We start from the raw sequence: 24,219 nt of genomic DNA on the forward strand, positions 1-24,219 counted from the left end.
TTCTTTGGTCGCTTACTGAAAATGGAACCAGGGGAAAAAAGGAAAAAAAAGAAAAAACCGGCAGTAAAATATGAAACATGTATCATTATATAATAGCTGTAACAATAATATAAGGTTCCTTTTTGCTACTTGAGACTATTTTAGTTTTTTTTACAATAAACTGTTCTCTTCGTTTGAATAATTTGACATTCCTCCTTTTTCCCTCCTAAAAACAAGAGTTAACCTACTATTTTTATTTTATTTTAATATAAAAGATATTTTTATGACTAGGGAGTTATAACAATAGTAGTAATAAACATTAGAGCAAATCATATTAAAAAATAGATAAATGAACGTATCTGTAGGCGTAGCATTAGATTTAGACAGTAAATCTCGATTCCTGAAAAATATGAAAAATTGATATTCCCCCTGCCCCTTCACATTCATTTGTGAATGGTTTTTTCATTTTTTTCGGTATGGAAAACCTTGAAGTGAGGAGTCGCGTATAAACGTATAACACAATCACAGAACTGGTAATACGATTCTCAGTGCACGTTACACTTTGAGCAAACGACACATCTCAATGAAAGCCAATTGGCTTGTCCACACCATTTAGCGGCAAAACAGTGAGCTACATAATATTATTCACTACGCCAATTTCCCACAAGCCGAATCACCACCTGTCACAGAACAGGATTAACTCTTCAGCAGCTCTTGTTTAGTCATTAGTCAGCAAAGAATTAACTTGCAGATTAACAGAGATTAATATAACTTCCCTGAATAATGAAAAAGTAGACAGAATTTTTTTTATCACTGAACATAGGAGATTTTGGCAATGTCGTAATTGGATCAATGTTAAAGAGTGGTCAAGACTCCTAGATAGGAAGAGTAGTACTTGGGATGCTAACAGACCATGCCTTCTTTGAAAAAAAACTTATGAAGGTGGGTTTAAGCCAAACTGATAAATGCCAATTTTGTAGGGAGAGGCAGAAGAATCACCTCTTCTGCAGAGCACATGCGGCTAAACTGCCCTCTTATTTGTCAAACCAGGAAAAAATTCCAGTCAACTGACAAAAAAGTAGTAGAATAGCCAATTTGTTTCCCTCATTTTGGGTTTTGGACAGATATGAACCTGTGCAATTTTTGTCCATTAGGTATTTTTTCATGTATATAATTTTTTACTATATATCTTTTCAGTATTAGTATTTTACAATTTTTCTACTGAATTTTAAATTACAGTACTATTTTAAACTGACCCTCAGCCAAATCCTCTGTTCCATTTTGTCCAGAAATGACTGGACTAATATTAATTAAATCTGTTTTTAATTCATCTAAATTAATTTGTACTATTCCCTCATCACTTAAAGTGTAGTGTTATTGTACGGCTAACTAACTGATTTAACTAAATAGTGCCAGAGTAGTAATTAAACTCACACATTGTAAAACCGCAATTGTAAAATTGTACTGTAAATTTTACATGTCTAATTTTAAAAATATTTTATTCTATTTTATCTATTATGTCTATTATTATTAATACATGACTATGCCTATTTCATTATATATAAAATGTGATCAATGGCAATAAAGATTATGATTATGATTAACTAGTAAATGCCAACTTATCGTCTCAAAGTTGAAGTAAATTAAAAACCGTTTCCTGTTTCATCTCTATAAGAAACTCTTATCTCAGCCTTGACGTAAGAAAGTCATAATACCTTTTTATTGGATTCTATTCCAACACATATTTCCCAGTAATAGTATTTTGAGCACTAAAGCTTAAGTTTTTATAAAAACCTGGTCACAGATATAATATCCTTTGACATATCCAAGACTTTCATTGTGACAAAAGAGACTTTTCTTTTGGTGGAACAAGCTTATATTTATAGTAACTACCCAGCTTTGGCACAGAACTTATTTTATTTTTATGATTAGTGCAAATCTATTTATATAACTGCAATTAACTGAACTTTAAGTATTTTATTATGGCTCAAAATTTATTGACTTATAAACTTTTACCAAGAATTTTATTTAACATCTCTGTTTAACAGGTCTCCATCAAAATTCTAAAATACAGTGCAACACACATACATAACAAAGTAAATACAAAACAACACACATACATAACAAGCAAATACAGTACAACACATACATAACAAGCAAATACAGTATAACACATTCATAACAAGCAAATACAGTACAACACCTACATAACAAGCAAATATAGTACCATACACATACATAACTTGAAAATATAAAAATAATAACAAAAACATTTAAAATTAATGCCAAGTATTATAAGTTAATTAGGCCACACCACAATTATTGTCTAATCACATATGTAGGCGGCCAGCTGATGTGCACCACACTACACATTGACATGAAACTATTTTAATTTGAAATTAATCATATATTACTTTATTTTATTTCATCTGAAGAAATTAGTAGAATTGGATTTTGTATTTTAAGTGCATACCATTTTTATGTTATTTCCTGCTCAATAATTATCAGTTACTACTATGAACGACTCCCGTTGAGAAGTTGTATCACTCTATCTTGAACTAAACGTTTGCTTAATGTCAAATTAATATTTAAAATGTTATCTTTGGACCCTAAATCTTCATAATACTGCCCATTGTATTTAAATCTTTTTTCACATCTCAATGTTCACATAAATAAGTATTCAGTTTAATGTTTAAAATGTAATTATTTAGCATAAGTGCAGTGGAGTACTGTGTAATATTGATAATGAAACTAATAGGAGGTACACAATACAAGTTGTATTTTATAGGTAACATTCATGATAAGGAACAGAGTAATGAACAAACAGATCGGAGAAATATGGCAATTTTCCATCAATAGCAGTGTGAAAAATTCAGTGTGTACAGTGGAAGTGGCAGTTAAATTTAAATTGATCAATTAAAATTAAAATTTTTGTAATGGTTTTCGTATTTTTTTCAGTTTAAAGTAATGAATATATGAGTTTCTTTTAGATTTTTTCTATTATAACTGTATGGAAATAAAATATTCTTTCTGGCACAGTAAAAAAAGTGAATTTCACCTGTGGCTATCATCTCAAAATATCAAACTGCGGAGATGCATGATTAGATAAGAAGGCTAATTTTGTACAAAAATAATGGTAAGTCAACTCTAAACTTTTTTATAACACTGAAAAAAAAATAGAAATTCCACTAGTTTTAAACCTTACTATTAAAATTGTTATAATCATATACATTTGTTTCTAAACACATATTTAGTTACAATTAGTTAGATATTAAGTTTTTAAACTAATGATTTGTTGTTATTGTATACTTCTAAAGATTGGTAAGGCTGCTATTTTGAAACCTTATGATATATCAATAACTATTTAATTACAAACATGTTAAAAATGGCATGAGCATCACAAAACTCTTTTGTTTTGCTCTATAATGTATCATAACTGAGATATATCTATTCCTTATCCAAACTTTGAAAAAACATCTTGAAACCTCATGGGATTGGATGTAAAAAAGAGTAATAAGTATAATATTTCTAGAAAACATGTATTTTTTGTTTTTTAAATTTGTTTTTGATGATAGAAGGATTGTGAAGGAAACAGGATTTTTTCAGACATTTGCCATTGTTTAGTGATACAATACAATCAGTAACACTACATTTCAAGAGCTCCAATCTGATCTCCTCTTCAGGTAAGTGACTGAGGAAGAGGTCACATACCTGAAGAAGACATCAGACTGCAGGTCTCGAAATGTAGTGTTACTGATTGTATTGTATTTTTGTTTATGTTGTGAAGTGCACGAGCTAAAAATTTATTGATTAAGACTGGCTAGCGAATTCATTTAAGCCATGTGTTAAGTACTATCATTGTGACAAGTCTGTTTGAATCGGCTAGATATTAAAAAATTACCATATTTAACATTATTTTCACAATGTTTTTTTATACTACTCGTAACTTTTTTATGGGTTCAGCCCACGCTAAGAAATAGTCTAGTTAACTTTTTGCACGCATGCGAACAGCAGCTATCTCAACTAATATCAAAGTCTTCCAGTTCCAGAAATTTGGACCTTGCTGTGGAGAGGCATCTTCTGTCAACAAATGTAAAACGGAAACTGAAGATGGCTCTCCACAGCACGGTCAGAGTACCTCAAGAAGTTAATTGTATAAGCAATGTTTCAATGCTTTGTGAACCGGAAGACTTTGATTTTAGTTATGACACTGAATTAGCCAAAGAATTAGGAGCAGCTATCTTGAAACTTCTTATTAGTTGACATTGGCTAACAAAGTCACTCAAGCTATGTGCAATTCATGTCTTTATACCATGTTCTTTAGCCTGAATCTATTTAAAATTATTGCAGTTGTGTTTACAAGCTCACACTATGCAGCATAAGCCCATAATTTATGTACTATGGTGGTAATGTGTTCTAGGGATCATGATTGAAGAAAATGCAACTCCTAGAAACTCTGTCATAAGGGTGATTGCAATTGGCAGATTCCTACGAAATCTATCTAAAAGTTGTGGCAGATCTAAAAATAAGTTTTAAACTCAGAACAACATTTAATTTTACTTCTTGTTCAATTTTTTATTTAGAAATTATCAAGCACAGTCATGTGCTTCAATAAAAGTACATATTGTCAATTGTATTGTTATTGTCATTCATTTTTTTAAATTGGATTTTGCTGTTGCCTTCTTAATATAAATTAATAAATTAAACAATCTGAAATAATATTAAGTTTTATGTATATACATTTCAAGCCTCTGTTGGATACATTCAACTACAGATACTGCTTAGTTAAATTTTTATTCCATGCTCTAATCTGTATCTTGTATAAATATAGAAAATATTTTATAAGTTAGTTACTGAATATGAGTAATTTTGCTTAAGTTTCAATATTGTAAATAAACTATACTAATGGGTGATTCAAAAAGAGCACCTGTTTTCATATATCAAATTAAGAGATTTATTTTAATGAAAATCTGAAATCAAATACATAAATATGTTCTTCTAACCTTCCGATTTCATGTATGAAAAATAATATCGTGCATGTGTCCTCCTCTGCTACTCTGGCACGCAACAACTCTGTCCATGAAATTAGCCATGACTGCACGACAAGTTTCCACAATTTGGCCGACAACCCGTCGAATTTCCTCCTTCAACTCATTGATGGTACGGGGTTTATTGGCATAAACTAATGACTTTAGACAACCCCAAAGATGAAAGTCACAAGGTGTTAAGACACACACAACCTTGGTGGCCATTGATGGTCGGAATTACGAGAAATGACGCGATCCTGAAAGGGGTCACGGAGCAACACAATTGTTTTACAGGCAGCGTGGCAGGTGGAACCATCCTGCTGAAACCACAACTGGTCAATGTCTATGTTATCCAAATGAGGCTACAAAAACCCGCTAAACATTGTACGGTATTGGTCTCCATTCACAGTCACAGCTTGCCCTTCCTGATCTTCAAAAAAATAAAGGCCGATGAAAAAGCCGCATGAAACTGTCACTCGTTGTGGATACATTTCCCTACCGTTAATCATGCGAGGGTTTCCTGAACCCCAGATACGGCAGTTCTGTTTTATTAACAAATCCATTCAATTGGAAGTGAGCTTCATCACTGAAGATTATATTCATTGCGAAGTTTTCTTCCTCCTGCTAATTTCTCAATACCCAATCAACAAACTGTCATCTCTTCTGGTGATCTGCCACTTTCAATTGTTGCGTCAGCTGAATTTTATAGGGGTGATATTTTAGATCGTACAGAAAAATTCTCTGTACAGAAGACCATCTTAAACCCAATTGTTGAGAAACGGCGACGTATTGATTTCGCTAGGCCACACTGTCACGAACCACCTCAATGTTCTGTTCAGTTCGGGCACAACGACGACGTCCAGACTTTTGAGGTCGACTGTTGAACCCGTTTCTTGAAACTTTTTCATGAGTCTGCGAACTGTTGATTCATTCGGTGCTTCATTACGTCCTAGACTACCGCGAAGTCGCCTAACAGTAGCCGCATAACTCTCTCCACTCTGATAAAACGTTTTCACTATTAACACTCGTTGCGCACTAGTAACCTAATGAATGCACTAATGAGAGAGAAATATCAGCTGCGTCAACAATCAGAATGTAGTCAGAAATAGAATCAAGGGTAAACATTGTTGCCAACCAATGAAATAAAATTTAACAGTCTTTTCCAAACCGGTGCTCTTTTTGAATCACCCTATATTTACACTTACTTTCCAGATAGAAACACTATAGTTTTTTCTTCATGTTAAATTTTTAACTTAAAGTTGATTTTTTAAAGAATTTATCTATGTATAAGTTTTACAAACGCAATACAGTGATTTTCAAATGTTTTAGGTCCTATAGTGGAGTTTATAATACAATCTGCAATATGAACTTCATTGGAATTAAAAGAAACACACAAACCATGCATAAACCATTACAGTGCATGATTTAATGATTCACGTAAAAATGAATGGTTTATTGTTCCTATTTTCTACTTTTTTTATTGTGTATTGGTGTATTCCACGTGGCTGGTCATTCAATAACAACACACTGTTGCTGATTTGCTCTTTCGATGGATTCCGATATGACTACGTATACCAAAATGTTACCCCCACCTTGTTGAATTTAAAAAAGAAAGGTTCTTCTCCACTGTATATGAATCCGATTTATCCCAGTCTAACAATGCCAAACCATGCCTCCATCTCTACAGGACTGTATGCTGAGACCCATGGAGTATTGGATAACAAACTTTACGATAAAAAAACCGACAGAGTTCTTTATTACGAAGCCGATATGTATCACTACAACGATGATGTTGTCCCTTTATGGGTAAGTAATAATGTTTTGCAATTTCAAATATTTCATGGTTTGTATAAAAACAAAAGAGTTAAACTTGGATATGCGCTGACCATTAGTCTGTCAGAATTGTGTATTTTCAAATTATAAATTATAAATGTGTTTCGCTGAAACTTGGCATGGCCAAGCTTAGATCTTGGTCAGCCATAACAATACATCTAAAAGTCGGCAAAATTTTCAAGTGCTTATACTAGAATAAAAATAAATATATATGATATTTCAATATTTCTGAACCTGTAGAATATCAAACAGAAGTAGAAATTCTTGTTTATGAAGTTTTACAAAAAAGTAAAACTACGAACAATCGAAAAGTCAAATTATTCATGCTACACTTTAATTTCAATACAATCCACAAAATATTTAGATTTTTAATATTTGTTTATATTTAATAAACAAGCTTCTACGAGTTTTAATATTTATAAGTTTATTGTTATTTGAGCTAAACCGTTTTCTACTGAATTTGGTATTGCATTTATCTGGATTATACTTTCTCTAAGATATCAGAGAGAATTTTTCTGAATAGGTCGCTGCCCTTTGACATTCTTTCCCTGAACCAGTTTGCCTTCACAAAAGAGAAGCAACCACCAATGCATTGTGTTACATTACCTGCATTCCATACAGTAAATGGATATTTATTATTATTATTTTACAGTAAAAGTAAAATTAATATCTATCAACGTTTCAAATTGAACATTGAAATTTTTAAAAACCAATTTATTGAATATTCTTTATTGAACATATTCTTAGAGAACAGTACAATCGTCAGATTTTATTTTGTTATACAGCAGGTTAGAAAGTTCTGTTTAAAAATTCATTTATTGTGTAGAATGGATGGTCTTGAAGCCAGAGTTTTAGTTTGTGTCCAAACTGCAGTCGGTCTCTCCTCTTCAGTTCTAGTGGGAGGGCGTTCCACAGCTTTGCTCCGACATACGTTGGCTTCTTCTCCGTGGACGCTAGGCGGTGAGCTGGAAGATGGTAGTTTGCAGCATGCCGAGTGTTGTAGTCATGTTGCTGTGCTCCAGTCATCACTTCATCGGGTGATTTCAGGTGTACGTAGGTCACAGCTTCTAGGATGTATAGGTTAACCACAGTGAGAATCTTCAGTTCTTGAAAGGCTTGCCTGCATGATTCTCTTGTGCGTAGGCAAGGATCCGAATTGCTCTCTTTTGGTGTATTAGGACCCGTTGCAGGTTGCCTAGTGTGGTACCTCCCCAGACTGCTATACCGTATCGAAGATGTGATTCGTAGAGAGCATAGTATGCAGTTTTAGCTGTTCCTAGGTCGCTGATATGTTTCATCCTACGGATCACGTACAGTCCTGCGCTAAGCCTTTTACAGAGGTTGTCAATGTGGTGTGTCCACGTCAGAGAGTCATCTATTGTCACTCCGAGATACTTTGAAGTGCTGATTTCCTCCAGTTCAGGCAGTCCTCCTACAGTATCTTTGTGTCTTCCAAAGAATAGCTGTTTTGTTTTTGTCTCGTTTACAACAAGGTCATTGCCATGGCAATATTGCACTGCCATATTAACAGCCGTGTAAGCAGCTATCTCTAGCTCGTCTTGATTCGTTTTCCCGAGCAGAAGCACAGTATCATCAGCATACATCAGTGTACTGCTGAAATCCTCCATGTACTGAGGAAAATCGTTTGTGTAGAGGATAAAGAGGACTGGTCCAAGAACAGAGCCTTGCGGCACTCCTCGAGTGATGGCTTGTAGTCCTGAGCATATTTGGCGTGTAACTCCTTTGGCGGTGTATTTCACTTCTGTCATCTGGCTTCGTCCTGTGAGATAGCTTCGGAACCATTCCAGGGATTGTCCTCGTATTCCAAGCGTGGCTAGTTTTGATAGCAGGTGGTCGTGGCTAAGGCAGTCGAAGGCTTTGCTGTAGTCAAGGAATATGGCTGTGGAAGTGTTTCCATCTTCGAGTTGATCAGCTAAAAACTCTACCAGACTTATCAAAGCAGTTGTAGTTGATCTACCTGGTAAGAAACCGTGTTGATGTGGAGTCAAAAGTTGATTCATTGATAAATGTTCTAAAATCCTATTAAGAACAAGCTTTTCAATTACTTTAGAGAAGGTTGGTATCAATGATATAAGGCGGTAGTTTGCAGGTTGCGTGGTGGGTCCTTGTTTGTATTTGGGGTAGACTTTAGCTATTTTTAATGCAGATGGGAATATTCCTCGGCTAAATGAACTATTGATAATTTCTGTTAAGGGATCGACAAGCTCCTCTTTGCAGATTTTCAGGAGTCTTGTAGAGACATTGTCGTAACCGGTAGAGGTTTTTACCTTCAATGATTGAATGAGTTTAGTCATTTCCTCTCTGTTTGTTGATTGAAGTATCAAAGTTGGGACATTGAAATTTTCTGCTGGTGTTATTTTCTGTAAATTAGTGTGTCCATTCAGTTGATAACATGGTCCAACTATTAAATTGCGGTGTTAAACTTGAACTTGGTCAAATTCAGGCAATAAGGTAGGTTTTTGCACTGTAGATCACTCCAGCTAAAAAATGTTCTGTTATTGAAGATCAAATTTCACTAAATTCATTAATTCAATATATCAAGTCTTTTTTATGAATGCAATATGAAATTTGGTTGAAAGGATATAATTTTAATATAAGTAAAATTAATTAATTTTGTTACTTGAATCTACGCATCAGGAGGAATAAATTTAACTGCAGTATTTTCACCCACAATTTTATTTTAAATAGTCTTTTATAAAAATTTAAATGTTCAAAAAATATAAAAGTCTTCTGATTTTACTTTGTAAACATAAACAAAATTTCTCATTAGATATTAGAAAATGTAAAACTAACGACTCTGTAAATGTCCTGACGGAATCTCTACGTGTCCGCACATCACATACTAACTAAGTGACTGCATGGACGTTTAACCTCAGTCATCTAACCTTCTGAACCGACCTCCTCCCTTGGCTTGATGACTCATTCCTCTCCCCCACTTGCTTACAACTCCATGAACCAACCAGACACGAGATTACCTAATATGAGAATGATTACCTGTATGTTCAATTCCAGCTATGACACACCTGCCTAACCAAGCAGTTTAAGCTATTTTTAGATATATTTGTTTTTATGCTTTTTAGTATTTTGAAACATTGTGTTTATTTAATTTACTCTAATTTAACAATTAATTATTATTTTTAAATTTTATATAAAAACCAATATTAATATAGCTGCATAGGTTCTGCTACATGGTGTAGCAGAATATTGTCATATACATACATTATTATTTTAGGAAGTCACTAATGAATAGAACTAACAAAACTCGTCCCAGTACTGAGTCTTGAGGAATTCCCTTTTATTTGCAACAACTAAAGATTTTGTAATGATTATTGTAGAGACCATTTTGTTGTATGTTTCATTTCCTCAACTTGGCTTTGGCCTCTTAATAACTTGTAAACCACACCATCTCTTGATGGATTCCAAATATTTTGAAGTTAAGCTAATTAAGATTGCCTCTCAGTCAAAAGTCTTGTCAAGGTTGGAGTATAAACTGGTTGCTAATATCTTAATACAATGTTGTTGAAGATTCAGAACGAGAAGGCAGGGGGAGGTCGCACGAGTGGCTGCATGTCATGGCCAGGATGTGAGTTCAAGTACCAAGATTCTCTACCGACCTACAACTTCCGCCAACCTTTCTCCTCGTGGGAGTACCGAATCGACCTGATGGTGGACTGGTTTACTGATCAAGAAAATCCGGCCAATCTTGTTATGGCGCACTTTGAAAACCCTGATGAAGCTTGTCACTTGTTGGGTGGACCGGATTCAAAGGGAGTGAATGAAGCACTCTCCGAAATTGAAGACATAGTAAAATACATGTTGAAGAGATTTGAAGAAGAAGGTCTGCAGAGTAGACTGAATATTATGTTTGTCAGTGATCATGGATGTGTGCGTGTGCATCAGCCAGATTATATAATTTATCTCGACGAGTATGTTGACAAATCTTTATACATTAGATCGGGAGAGTCAACGAGCGCCTTGATCTATCCTATTGAAGGTAATTAAGTCAGCCATCAGTTAACTATGAATGTATTGATGTATTGAAGATTCTTGGAGCATTGGAAATATTTTCAATTAATACCACTAGTGAATTACAAAACAAATTCCAATATTACTTTAATTTTGTGAGGCCTTTCAGAATCGAGGATTCCATCGTCAGGCACCTTCAAAAATTAATAAATATTTCTATTTTACTAAACAATATGTACAAAAATAACATATGGTAAATGATTAGGAAAAATGATTAGCCAGTATAAAATATTTAAATCTAACTACATTTTAATTTTCTTATGAATTGTGATGAGAGTAGAATTTAATTTTCAATAGTCTGTCTTCATTATTAATAAGTTTTCTTCATAAAAGAAAAATTCATTTATGTAAAATGTTTTCCAAGCTTTCAAGCATTACAAACAAATCCATCATGTACAAAACAAATAATAAATTAATACAAATATTAGGAAATCCCAAAGACAAAAATTAATTTGAAAACAAATCAGGAATTTATGAAATTAAATACAATGACTGTGAGAAACTGTACATAGGCCAAACAAAAAGGAACATCAAGACACGATTCAAAGAACACTTTTCACATATAAAATATGGAAGAACTGAAAAATTTGCTTTTGCGAATCACTGTATTGAATCTGGACACATCATCTCTAGTAAAAATGTTCTGTTATTAAAAGAAGTTACAAACACAACACACTTGAATGCTTGGGTATTAATTAAGAATATATTGTTTATCAGTACCACAGTCTAAGATGAAAGTACGAAAATATTTGTAGTACTAGTTAATGGTAGGTTATTTATTTACTACTTCATATAGATTTCCATCTTGTGGTAAATGAGCAAAGGAGCTCTTCAGTGGCATGCCACATGATCAGTTTACTCTCCACTCTATCATTAATGTCTCTGTGCATGTCCGGTTTCGATCACAATGTCAGCATCATCAATGCTACGTAAGGTTACTAAGTCTTTGTACTCAGTATGTACTAGATACCTAATATTGAGACACGCTCACAATTGGTTTAAGTTGGCCTGTATTTTGTTTATTTGTCCACCATTTTTTGGCTTTGGAGGAGAAGGAAATTATTTGTACCAGATACCTATGGTGTATCTCATGTCCTTTGTGACTTCCATTCGCATGTCAGACTCCCACCCATTAAAACCTCCCCATATGCTCCTTGCATCACACCGACCTTGGTGGCATGTTTGCTGCTGATTTGTTAAATTCTTTCTAAGGATCTCTGTTAAAATTGATTTGAAGTGATGATATCCCAGTGGCATTACCCTCGAACATTCTATCGAGTGAGAGGTTCAAATAGATGGAAACATGGTGTCATGACTTCCTCCAATCTCTTATAAACCAGAATAGTATGCTCAAATGTGTCTTCCTCACCATTTTTTTTTCCTTCCTGAGGGAAAAGGACAGTTTGTCCCCATGCTTAGTCCGAAAAGGACCTTTGCGCCTCCCTTACTTTAATTTTGTGCCCTCAAAGTCCGAGGCTTTTGCAAAAACCATAGAATATACATTCTGCTGTTTCTGCCTTCTGTGCTCTGAACAGGTATTTATGAAATACTCAGTCTCAATAGAAACTGCATAAAATTAAAGTTAGTCTCCCCACGATCTTTATTCACTCACTTGACTATTTGAGGTATTTCTTTATCCAATTTTCTTTGTCTGACTGACTATCAACCTTACCAACATTCTCTGCCTAACCGGTGCCATTGTATCAATCCAGTATTATGTGTATTTTATTATAATTTTATTTGACGAGGTTATAAAGACTGAACAACCTTGTATAGCGTCAGATGACGGTCGCATTTTGACTGAAACTGGTCATGCATAGACATTGACAGAGTGGTGAACAAATTATTTTATTTTGTCAATCGGCTCAGCATTCTACTATACATAAACTTAATAATGACTCAACACTATAATTTAAATTTTAGAATTGTATCAATATAAAATACATTTGCATAAAATGAAAGCTATTTTCAGTTTGATTAGTCTTTAATTTTTTTGCCATATTGCATCTACCATTTTGGATGGATTCAATTTTAAATATGAAAATCGTTGATTGACATATCGCTTTAAACTTTTTTTATTCTTTATTCAGTTGTACAAAATGTACGATAAATCAATTTATGAAAAAAAGTATTAAGATAAAAACAATGTTAAGTTTTTATTTTCATTGTCTGGACCTGAGTTAGTATACAATATTGCTTTAGTGATTTAATGTTTAAAGGGATTACGATAATTATTTAAACTGACAAAATACTACCTAATTAAATTTTGTATGTAAATGAAACAACATTTGCTCGTTGTTCAACATAGCAAAGCAATATTTAACTGAACAAGTTAGTTCTAGAACTATGTGATTCTTTTATAAAATGAAAAGTTATTTATGACAATGAAAAGTGATAAAGAGAATCTACAAGTATAGGTTGTTAATTATCAGTGGAATTCCTGGTGTCATGGATTCTTAGTAAACAATAATTGTAGTAAATGTTCTAGTACCAATGGTATTGATAGTTTTTTAAATTTCTTTGAAAAACTGATCACATCATTTTTAAGTAAATTCTATTAAAAGAATATGAAGAAAAAAGAACAGGTAGTAAATGCTTGAGTATCAAATGTCGAATGAAAGAAAACAAGAACTGTATATGTCTCTAGATATAATTTTGATAAAGATTTAGAACAGTTACAAAATTAAATTATAATGGATGGCAAAAAAAATAAACAATTTAAATCTATTGTAGTATCACTAGATAAAGGAATACGACATTTTCCAATATATAATTTTTTATTTTACATTTTACATTTACCATAAATCAAGAAAAAGTTATCAATAATGAAGACGGACCAATTCAAAATTCAGTTTTACTATCATCTCAATCTATAAAAAAATTAAAATTAAATTCTGATTAAATATTTGATACTGGCTAACCATACATCCAAATTGTTTACCATATGTTATTATAAAATTAATTATTATTACAAAAATGTAAACATTTGATAATTTGTGAAGTGCCTGATGATGAAATCTTTGATTCAGAAAGGCCTTGCACAAAATAAAAAATTATATATTGGAAAATGTCGTATTCCTTTATCTAGTGATACTACAATAAATAGTTTTTCCAATGCTCCAAGATTCTACATACAATTTAAATCTAATTTAAAATAGTGACCATGTAATGAAGACAATCTTGAGTATAGTAAACAGAACTAGGTAGAGAAATTGAGACTAAAAATTGTCTTGAGATGGAAGTAATAGTGTGATTGTTTGCAACCAAAATCAGGTGTTAACGGAAATAATTTGAATAATTTATTAAAATGTAGCAAATGGATACTAGTCATTGTTAAAGCACTACACAAAGCCCATGGAACACCATTAAACTATAAAACTTTATTCTTTTAACAGAAGAATACGTTGAAAATATAATAGAATATTTAAAAACTGAACATTTCCACAGGCTGCGATAAGATAGCAGCATCTCAACCAAAATCATTTCCCTCTGTGCATTCTAAAACATTTGGTTCTTCATATTAAAATCTTATTAACAACTTATATGTTTCCCAAAAAAAGGGAATGTCCATGAGATGAACTCTTAAGATTAAACATGCCGAAATTAGTTACTAACTGAGCCACGGAGCAGCACCAGATTGAAGCAAATTTATTTTTCTGTCTTTCTCTTAATTCTTAACCGATTTTAATTTTAAAACCTGGTTTGTAAACTAGGTGACCATGGAATGAATGTATTGATGTATTTAAGCAAAAAATTATTTTATTTAAAATTAAAAAATTACTGTACGGAACTTTTACATAAATTTTAAAATAAAAATTTGTACTTAGCCATTTTGTGGGCAACATTTTTTATGAATGTTTACTTTTAAAATTGGTTGAATAGTTCAATCTGAATCCTTCTTTTATGTTATCTCCGGTATTTATCTCTCAAGTATGAGTCACTGTCGGCCCGTTGCGCCTCCACCTGCCATATGGAGGTTGTGAAGATGCTATTGATTGTAATGGTGATATAGATGCTTAATATGGACCAGTAAAGATTGCTACAAGTTTTTTTGGAAGGATTGTGAAGTAAACAGGATTTTCCTGACATTTTCCATCATTCAGTGATACAAAAAATCAGTAACACTATGTTTCGAGATCTGCAATCTGATCTCTTCTAATCCTTTGCAAAGATTGCTATTTGTTGCAGTTGTTTTGCTACCCAAGAATCAAGGACTGCTGGGACTCGGGAAGCACGGCGCACAAGACAGCATCGGCATATAGCTGGCAAGAGATAAATACCAGAAATAACGAAAAAGGATCCAGATCGAACTATTCAGCCGATTGTAAAAGTAAAAAACTGCTTAAAACATAGTACAAAATGAGTATCAAATTTTCATTTTCAAATTTACAGTAGTCTTGATTATTAAAATAAAATAAATTTGTTTTCAAATTAAAATCGGTTGAGAATAAAAGAAAAAAAGATCTGGCTACAGAGGTGTTGCCATCTATCGATTAAATTTCGTAACATTTAACATTTTCCGATATGTTTAGTCTTATATAAATAGGACAGTTGCCAGTGGTTAGTTCAGTACTGTCAAAAGCAAAATTATTTTAAAAAGGAGCACTCTCTCAATTGATACGAACATAACAACACCTTAGAACAAAACATGTAGAATAAGAATCAATTTGGCTTTACGAAAAATAAAAACACAAAAGATGCTGAAGTAGAATTATTGACTTGGAAGTCTCATAGAGTGAGTTTTGGATTTCCTGTAGTATTTCTTTAGTTTCCTAAATATTAATAGATAAATAAATAAATAGAAGTAAATATTCTATAGATCGCAGTTGAAAAACATTTGCTTACTCTCAGTTATGTACCGCTAACGATCTATTGTTTTCCTCTCAGTGGTTTTTACAATAGCATGTTTTGCATTTTACGGTAGTATCAGTTGCATGTGTTATTATGTATGGTTAATAATACTATAAATAAATTACAATATAGACACCATGCGGTTTGTTGTGGGGCAGCATTGCTGTTCTGCTGCCCAACGCTTAAATTTATTTGCACCTGCTGGGTCACGCACGGCCAAACAAATTGATCCGCAATGGGTTGAACTGTCAGGGTAATAACTAACCTTTCTCCTATCGCCTAAGAGATTTTATTTTCCTTGAAAAAGATAGGAAACAATCAGTGGGTTTTCTACCTACTCTCCAAGCTTGGATATTCTAACGTTTTTACTACTAGGACTGTCAGAGAGCCCCTCTTATTCTACTGATAGCTCATTTAGGATACCTCTTCCAGCGTGACAATATAATTATGTTAATCTGTTGAATCTATTATGCTATTTATTTTTGAATAAGTATTAATTGGTAAAATCACATTTAATTTTATTTCATTAAAACTCGTCACATCTTATTGATAACGATTCGCTTCCCTGCCTTTTGCCTAAGATAAAAATATTTTTTTGTCTTAGTCAAATAACAATTAAATCCAAATTTCCTTGTAAAGCCAGTCAAGTTCGTGATGCTCTAGATGCGCTTGCTTGGTCTGTTTTACACAAGGTGTGGTGTGGCGGAGAGTGATGGGACGCACCCCTGGCAGCTCCACTCTGCCAACGGTTAGACGGGTGGGATCTGTCTCACGTGCCCATAAAATGTTGAGCTCAGGATTTGTCCAAAGGCTGTTCAACGTGAGAAAGTTCACTTACTCCCCATTTGTAGCACCCAAGACTCCTACATCTCCTATCTTCTTCTTCTATTTCAGGATGGAACGTACCTTATACTATTGTAGTCTACTGAATTTATTGTGTTATTTCTTTGTCACACAGGTAAAGAAGCAGAGGTACTGGAGGCACTGAAAAAGGGAAGTCAGGAGAAAGACTCGCACTTCACCACCTACTCCAGGCCCGAGATTCCACACCGTTTTCACTTCAAGAACTGTGATAGAACCCCTCCCATTTTACTGACAGCAGAGTTAGGATATCTCTTTGATGGCGACATATTTAATTTTGGTGATTTTTCTGAATTTATTATGCCATTTCTTTGTGAATAAGTCAAAATTATCAGTCACATTGCATATTATCATTTCATAAAAACTCGTCAGATCTTATTGAAAATATCTAAATTCAATAAACTATTTGCGATGCTATTAAATCTAATTGCCATAAGATGTACATAAAAATATTGGAAAAAACAAACCTCTTTTTTAAATGTATAGACAAGAAATCTTAGTTTTTATATTTGCTCCAATCTAAGGCAAAATAATAATAAACACAATTTATTTAAAAGAAAAATAAATTTCGAAAAATGTTAAGCCTTTAACCAATTTTTATAGGATGAAGATTTTTTGTGAGATATCTGATATTGCCAGACAAGTCGAGGTACCTGATATATCTGAACAAGTCGTTTTCTGAGATGTTCTGGATGGTATTTATTTATAACAAAGATGAGATGTATACGAACCCTCAGCAGTTGTTTCAGTTTTTATGAGTACATCAACTGTTCAAAAGACATTCACATTATTTCTCAGTTTGTAGTTGAACACTTACCTACAGCTATGTCAGAATCACTACAGTTGGAAGAAACTAACTGATAAACAAATAAGTCGACACTTTTAAATTAATTATTTGTATTAAAGTATTTTAGTTTTGGTTAAAATACTATACACACTTTCATTTAAATTTATCGATGCTTTGATGGTCAATTCATTTATGTGAGTCATTTAATTGATTTAGTAAAAAATATTTTATTAAGAAATTTTAAATCATTTTATCAAAGGGTGTGTTTATAATTTGTGAAATCACAAACGCAGAAACACAAATATTTTAAACATGCATACAAAACAAAGCAGACTAATTAAGCGAATACACGATTTGATCATCATATTTAGAACTTATCAATACTGTTGAATTTCTTGATTTTTGTTCAACGATTTTCAGTATCTAAATTATTGTTTTCTATATACAAATTTGTATTAAACAAAAGCTCTTACACTCCACATGTGGTTTTAGTGGATTTGAAGCATATAAGACCATAGGGTCTTAACTTCCAATGACTTTGATAGGGGCAATACAATGTACAGATTGTTCACATTGTGAATTCTTGGAATCCAACAGACACAGTGATTGTGAGAAGTCTCTCATCTGTACACCCCCAGACTCTCTGCAATTCACCCTGCTCAATACAAGCATTGGCCTGTGCAGTCATGCTCATACCTATAGTGAGTCAATACTGCAACGTCTATTTTCAGACATTCTACTCAGAAGTAACGCGTACAATGAACATAAACATTTCGAACTAACCAGAAGATTCCAAACTAACCACCCTACTTAACACTATACATCACATAGCGCAAGTGTCAAGGGGCTGGGATAAATAATAATCCAAAATTCTGAATACAAAATGTTTGCGTTAGGTACCCATATTGTACAGTATTTAATGTAGGTGTTTTAATTTTAAAAACTGTATTTATTTGATTGATTATTTTAATTTTTTCATGACACTTTCTTACATACATTTAATCACATACATAGGTGTATATAAGAAGAGGGGCTCAGGAAACTCAAGCTTACCCCCCAAAAAAAATTTTTTTAGACATTAACATTTCAGATTAACACTGTACCCAGTAGTTTGTTTTAAGCTAGAACATATTTATGCGGTATTAAAGCACAAAAGTTCCCAATGGGAAAATCTGTGACTATTTTTAGATGGTATTTTATACTTCTTAAAGGACCCAATAAGTCATTCACCCTTTGGAAATAGTTTCTATACATGTCACTGAACACAGATACTGTGTTTATTTCTTTAGAATGTTTTAAGCAACGTAATAACAATATTTTCTAATTGTTATGTTTATGAATCAGACCTATACTATTAGAAACGGCCCTCTGGGAGATATACGCCAATGCCTGTTTGTTATTAAGAATGTTAGTGATAGATACTGAATTGAAAATGTATTCAATCATATATATATCTTCAAAAATTTCCAGAGCTTGGACAACATGGGTACGACCCCAAACATATTCAAATGAAGTCATTCTTCTTAGCAATTGGTCCTTTGTTCAAAAAGAATGTTCAAATGGACCCATTTGAGAATATCCACATCTATCCTCTGACAGCTTATATACTTGGTCTACCTCCACCTGCGGTACCACCCAATGGTACTCTCTCTGTGTTACAGGTATGTAGTAAGTACCATTGCTCAACCAAACGATTTTAACTTATGATTAGTAACCTTGTTTATGGCAGATATTTTGTTCAGATAGTCTTCAAGTGTAATGGAAACTTCAAAGGTCAATATTTACATCAGTTGAGTTGTATTGATATCATTAGTTTATAAGTCACAGGTGTGTGGTAAGCAACAGTGGTGTGCCGAAGTTTTGAATTTAGCTATGAGCCAATCCCATATTTCAGGGATGGGGAGTAGATTAGCCTTTTATTTTTTTTTTATATAATAGATACACTGTCCTTGTATCCAACTTTGAAAAATGTATAAATGAACTTATTTCAACAAGTGTTTTCTAAAACTCTTTATGTCCATAATAATCCAAATACAATTATGATTTTGTGGTACCGCATCCAAGTATGGCAGTTTTTGCTCAGATAGTCTTCAAGTGTAATGGAAACTTCAAAGGTCAATATTTACATCAGTTGAGTTGTATTGATATCATTAGTTTATAAGTCACAGGTGTGTGGTAAGCAACAGTGGTGTGCCGAAGTTTTGAATTTAGCTATGAGCCAATCCCATATTTCAGGGATGGGGAGTAGATCAGCCTTTTATTTTTTTTTATATAATAGATACACTGTCCTTGTATCCAACTTTGAAAAATGTATAAATGAACTTAATTCAACAAGTGTTTTCTAAAACTCTTTATGTCCATAATAATCCAAATACAATTATGATTTTGTGGTACCGCTTCCAAGTATGACAGTTTCACATCCCTCAGGGTTTTTCATCTCCCACCATCTCTTATCTAGGTTTGAAATTATATAATAATATTCTAGTCATATAAAAAAACTTCCCTTACATAAATTTACTAAAAAATTAAAAGAAGTACTTTGTCAAAAAACATATTATAATATAAATTAATTCTTTAAAGACAGTTTATGATAAAAACGAATAGTAAAAATATGTCTCATAAAAATTTTAAAATGGTTTTAATCCTTAGATTTAATCATGTTTTTTGCATTTTATAAAATTTTTTATATCGATAAAATATGTATAAAAAGTAGTTTTAGAATAAGCTTTAGTTATGTAGTTAATCACTGATTATGTGCTGTAAAGCGTATAGTACAATAAATACTTGTGTATTGTCTCTTAGGCCAGTTCTGCAATCAGAAGTTTGCTAAATTTCAGGGTAATAACCAGTTTTAGACCCAGAATTGAAGAAATAGGTTCGGCAGTCAAAGCGTTACAAAACTCTGTGTTTAATTAAATTCCAGTGTTTTATATTGTCTGCAATTTCAGAGTTTATATTTCGTTTCAGGGGTTTACGAAGTTAGCTCTATATGGATTTGGCAGTCACGGTTCAGAACTGGCAGAAACTCTTGAGTTACAGATAGAATTTAAATTTAACATATTTTAGGCAGTTTTTAAACTCTGGTTAGAGCAGGGTCAAAATGAAACTCTGGTGTATTGTGTAGGTAGCTGTCATTCTGGTGGTGTCATCGACACAAGATGTATTGCCTTGCTCATCTCGAGTATGTGTGTAACATCCTTCATAAGAAAAGACCATCTCATTATGGTTGTTTTATAACACAAACAAACCTCCCATATGACGAGCATTCAAACTTTGGCTACATTATTATTTACAGTAGTTTTGATAAACATATTTGAAAGACCAAAAAAGTTATGCATTTTGGTGCATACGGAATTTTGATACTATGATTTTAATAATAAAATAGAAATAAAGCATGAAAATTCAGCAGTCCTATTATTACTGAGAACTCCATAAGGGTTCACTTCTGGTTGGTTAATATCTGCTAGTAGAATCTAGACTGGGTACAGCAAGTGTCACTTAAATCAGCAAGGAGTGGCACATCAACGTAACGTTGAGATATTGGAGCAAAGAGGGCTGATCAATATGTCTGGTTTATTGCAGAGTGTGATTGATGGAGTGGGTAGGGGCTCCCTTAATTTTTAAGGGCTAAAGATGAGGGAGTATTTGTCCCCTGCCTTCTTTAACTGTAACAGAGCTAGCCTCTCCTTCCAAGTTGACATGATTGAGATATAAAGCTCCCTATTCCTCCTCGTGGGATCTCGTCAGGAGGCGGCCTTTACCATCAAACTCTACATCCTGATATCCCATCACTCCAGAAGCAGCACAAAGGTCCTCTTAGGACTAAGCGCAATGAGGAGTTTCCTCACTCCTTGTCCTAAGTCTACATAACATTATGGACAAGGTCTAATGAGAACTTTCTTTCTCATTGGTAGAGAAAGAAAGTTACGAGTCACAAATAACTATTATCCATTGCAGACACATTTAAAATAAAAATTGAGGATTGATGGAATGTGCTCGTGAGAATTTGTCTGCGGTATAGGAGTAAGGCAATTAGCTTTTTCACAGATAGTCAGGCAGCATTAAAGACTTTGGACTCTTGTGTGTTCAACTCCAAATTTGTCTAGGATTGCTATCAAGTCATTTATTCTCTTTTCAGAATCAACAATGTTGACTATTGGGTTCCTTGTCATTAGGGGGTCTCTGGAAACGAAAGAGCTGATGTCCTGGTCAACTTAGGCTCAGCGTTCATGACGGGGCTTCAACCATTCTGTGGTATTTCTAGGTGTGAATTATTCAGCGGTGTCTCGAAGTGGGTTCACGCTGAACATGAGAAAATTTTTAGGCTGCATCCAGCTCTGAGAATGACCAGAATGGTCCTACAGTCACCTTCCCCCAGGGTGGCATCTGACCTTCCCTCCTTAAGTAGATCAGTGTCTTCTCAGGTTGTGGGTCTAATTACGGGACATGATCATCTGAGGAAGTATCTTCCAGAGTCAGCATTCTCTGAGAGGATCCGCTCTGTAGAATGTGTGACGAGCAAGAGGAAACTGCTGAACACCTGCTCTTTGACTGTCTTGCCATAGCAAAGGAGCGCCAAGTCACCTTTGGTAGTATGGACAAAAGTGGTGAATTTCTACAGGAGGACCTGATCGGTTGTTTTCGGCAGTAGAACTACTGAAACTGTAAACAGGTTGGCCTCATGGTATACTTCCGGGGTGCGCAAAAGTCTTTGAGGCTTAAGTGCATGGCAATAGGCCGCCTCTTAGAAGAAGAACCCTCCTTCAAGAGACATTCTCTAAGGTATTTTAATGACAAAGAATTTCATTGTCATTGACCGATATCTTGTACTCACCAATTTCTTGTTACAATGTGGTGTTTTTATTGCTTAAGTGTGTAGATGTGTAAAAGTTTACATAAGATCTAAGGCTAAACAATGTATGTATTTTTAACAAATGTAGTCACAATTATAATGTTATTTTGCAGGGTATATTAACTAATCCTGTGCCAGTGAAGAAAAGTAATACTCGCAAACCAGAAGAAACTCTCATCTTCAGAGCGTGATGTGCTGGGCAACATCTAACTGAAACTACAGTATCTGCTATCTGAACTCTGTTTATCCTATTCTCATCACACAAACTCGAATGTAATGAACCTCAAGTATTCATATCTCTGATTATCTGAATGCTACGATGATCAAGATTCTAGTTATCTGGTCTGTATCCCAGTATGAACATAAGTTCATATGTTCAGAAAATTGAAATAGAGAGAATAAATGAAAATGAGTTATATTGGTAAAACTCAGCATTTTCTCAAATCTCGGCTATTCCATCTCCGACTCAGATAATGGCCAACACTAGACTAACTGTGCAATGTAATTATTTACTGTGTATAAATAAAATTAAAAAAAAATTGAACTCTGGTATTTACTTTCTAATAAATAAATCTTTTGGGTGCTCAAAAACATGGAACAAAATTTTCCAAGTGTTCCGAGTTTTAATATGAACTGAACCTAAAATTGTTCAAGCTGAAATAAGTCTTTTTGTACCAGTTCTAAAAATGTGCAACTTTTTAATAAATCACAACATCTGCTTCAAATTTGTTTATTGTTTAACTCATTGAAACTTTTTTAAGAAAAAATGGTTCATTCCTACATAAATGTTTTAGCATTTTTATTCATATTTATAACTTTAATAAACATTGAATCACAAAAAGTACTAGCTCCGCCGGGACTTGAACCTGGATCTCTTACTTGTTCGAGTCAGGGCAGAGCAAGTACTTTTTGTGATTCAATGTTTATTGAAATTAAATTAAATTAGGCTATTGCCACTAATACAAATTTAATGAATATTTATAATTTTATTTATTGATGTATCTGAATTTACATATATTGAAGTATACTTAAAAGGTAAATGTGATGTATTGCGAACAAATCCCGAAAATGTAAAGTAATTTTAATAAAAAACACCCAATTTATAATAAAATTAATAAACAGTAAATCATGGACATCTAAATACACTCCAATGTTTCTAGACTCAGTATGATATAAAAATGTAAAATAAAGCACAAATATTACTTCTTAGTGAAGGAAATGTAATTAGTATACAGATGCAATAATTTAAATGAAATAATAACAATAGGACAAAATTATTATGCAGCAACAAATTTTGTTCCAAAACACTTTTCAACAAAAAGACTCAGCATTGTAATGTTGTGAACAATTATCAGATCAAACACGCACAATGATAAACCATTCAGAGTAACTAATGAGTTAGTTAATACACAATTTACTGTGGTAAGTAGGCCACACAATATGAAGGAAGGACTGTGTATAACATTTACAATTACATTTTTTAGAATAAGATTCATTTTTTTAGAATCATTTGGTTTGTATCCGTCTTCTCTATCTAAAATAATGAATAAGATGGGTTGACGTGCAGTATGGACCTAGACGTTAAATCAGGTGACTGTTCTTCATTGGCCAATTAACACTACCTGAGGTCTTGTGATGGTCTGATTGGCCATCTGCTGGACATTCCTCGAGCAGTGTGTGGTTGGAGTTGTTCATTATATGGCCTAGGGCGTGGGTCTCTGTCCCTATCATGTAGTCTAGAAGTGGTGGCGAGACTTCTAGAATGTAAGCTCGTAAACGGTCTCTCTGGACAGTGTGGGCTGTCTCGATTTCCCCCTTTGTAAAACCCGTTATAATTGTGGAGTTTAGCTGGAAAGATGTATTCCTTTGTACTACATGTAATTCCTCCCCCCCCCCCCCCCACAATGCCAGTGACTGCTGTTATGTTAGCTGTCACCAACTGCCCGTCCACCCATTGATAGAACAGTCACTGCAGGCGAAAA

General features: G+C 33.5%; 1 protein-coding gene across 1 annotated transcript; it reads left to right on the forward strand.

Moving 5' to 3' along the window:
• The first annotated feature begins 6,340 nt into the window (after positions 1-6,340).
• Positions 6,341-23,023, forward strand: LOC124357882 (ectonucleotide pyrophosphatase/phosphodiesterase family member 5-like). The gene is made up of 5 exons (XM_046809969.1): positions 6,341-6,812; positions 10,386-10,854; positions 16,696-16,878; positions 18,856-19,046; positions 22,351-23,023. Exons 1-5 carry the CDS (start codon positions 6,435-6,437, stop codon positions 22,426-22,428), a joined length of 1,299 nt encoding a protein of 432 aa, XP_046665925.1. The 5' UTR covers positions 6,341-6,434; the 3' UTR covers positions 22,429-23,023.
• The last annotated feature ends 1,196 nt before the right edge of the window (positions 23,024-24,219 follow it).

This window comes from Homalodisca vitripennis, chromosome 3, assembly GCF_021130785.1.
Source record: "Homalodisca vitripennis isolate AUS2020 chromosome 3, UT_GWSS_2.1, whole genome shotgun sequence".
In the NCBI taxonomy this organism is placed as follows: Eukaryota; Metazoa; Arthropoda; class Insecta; order Hemiptera; family Cicadellidae; genus Homalodisca; species Homalodisca vitripennis.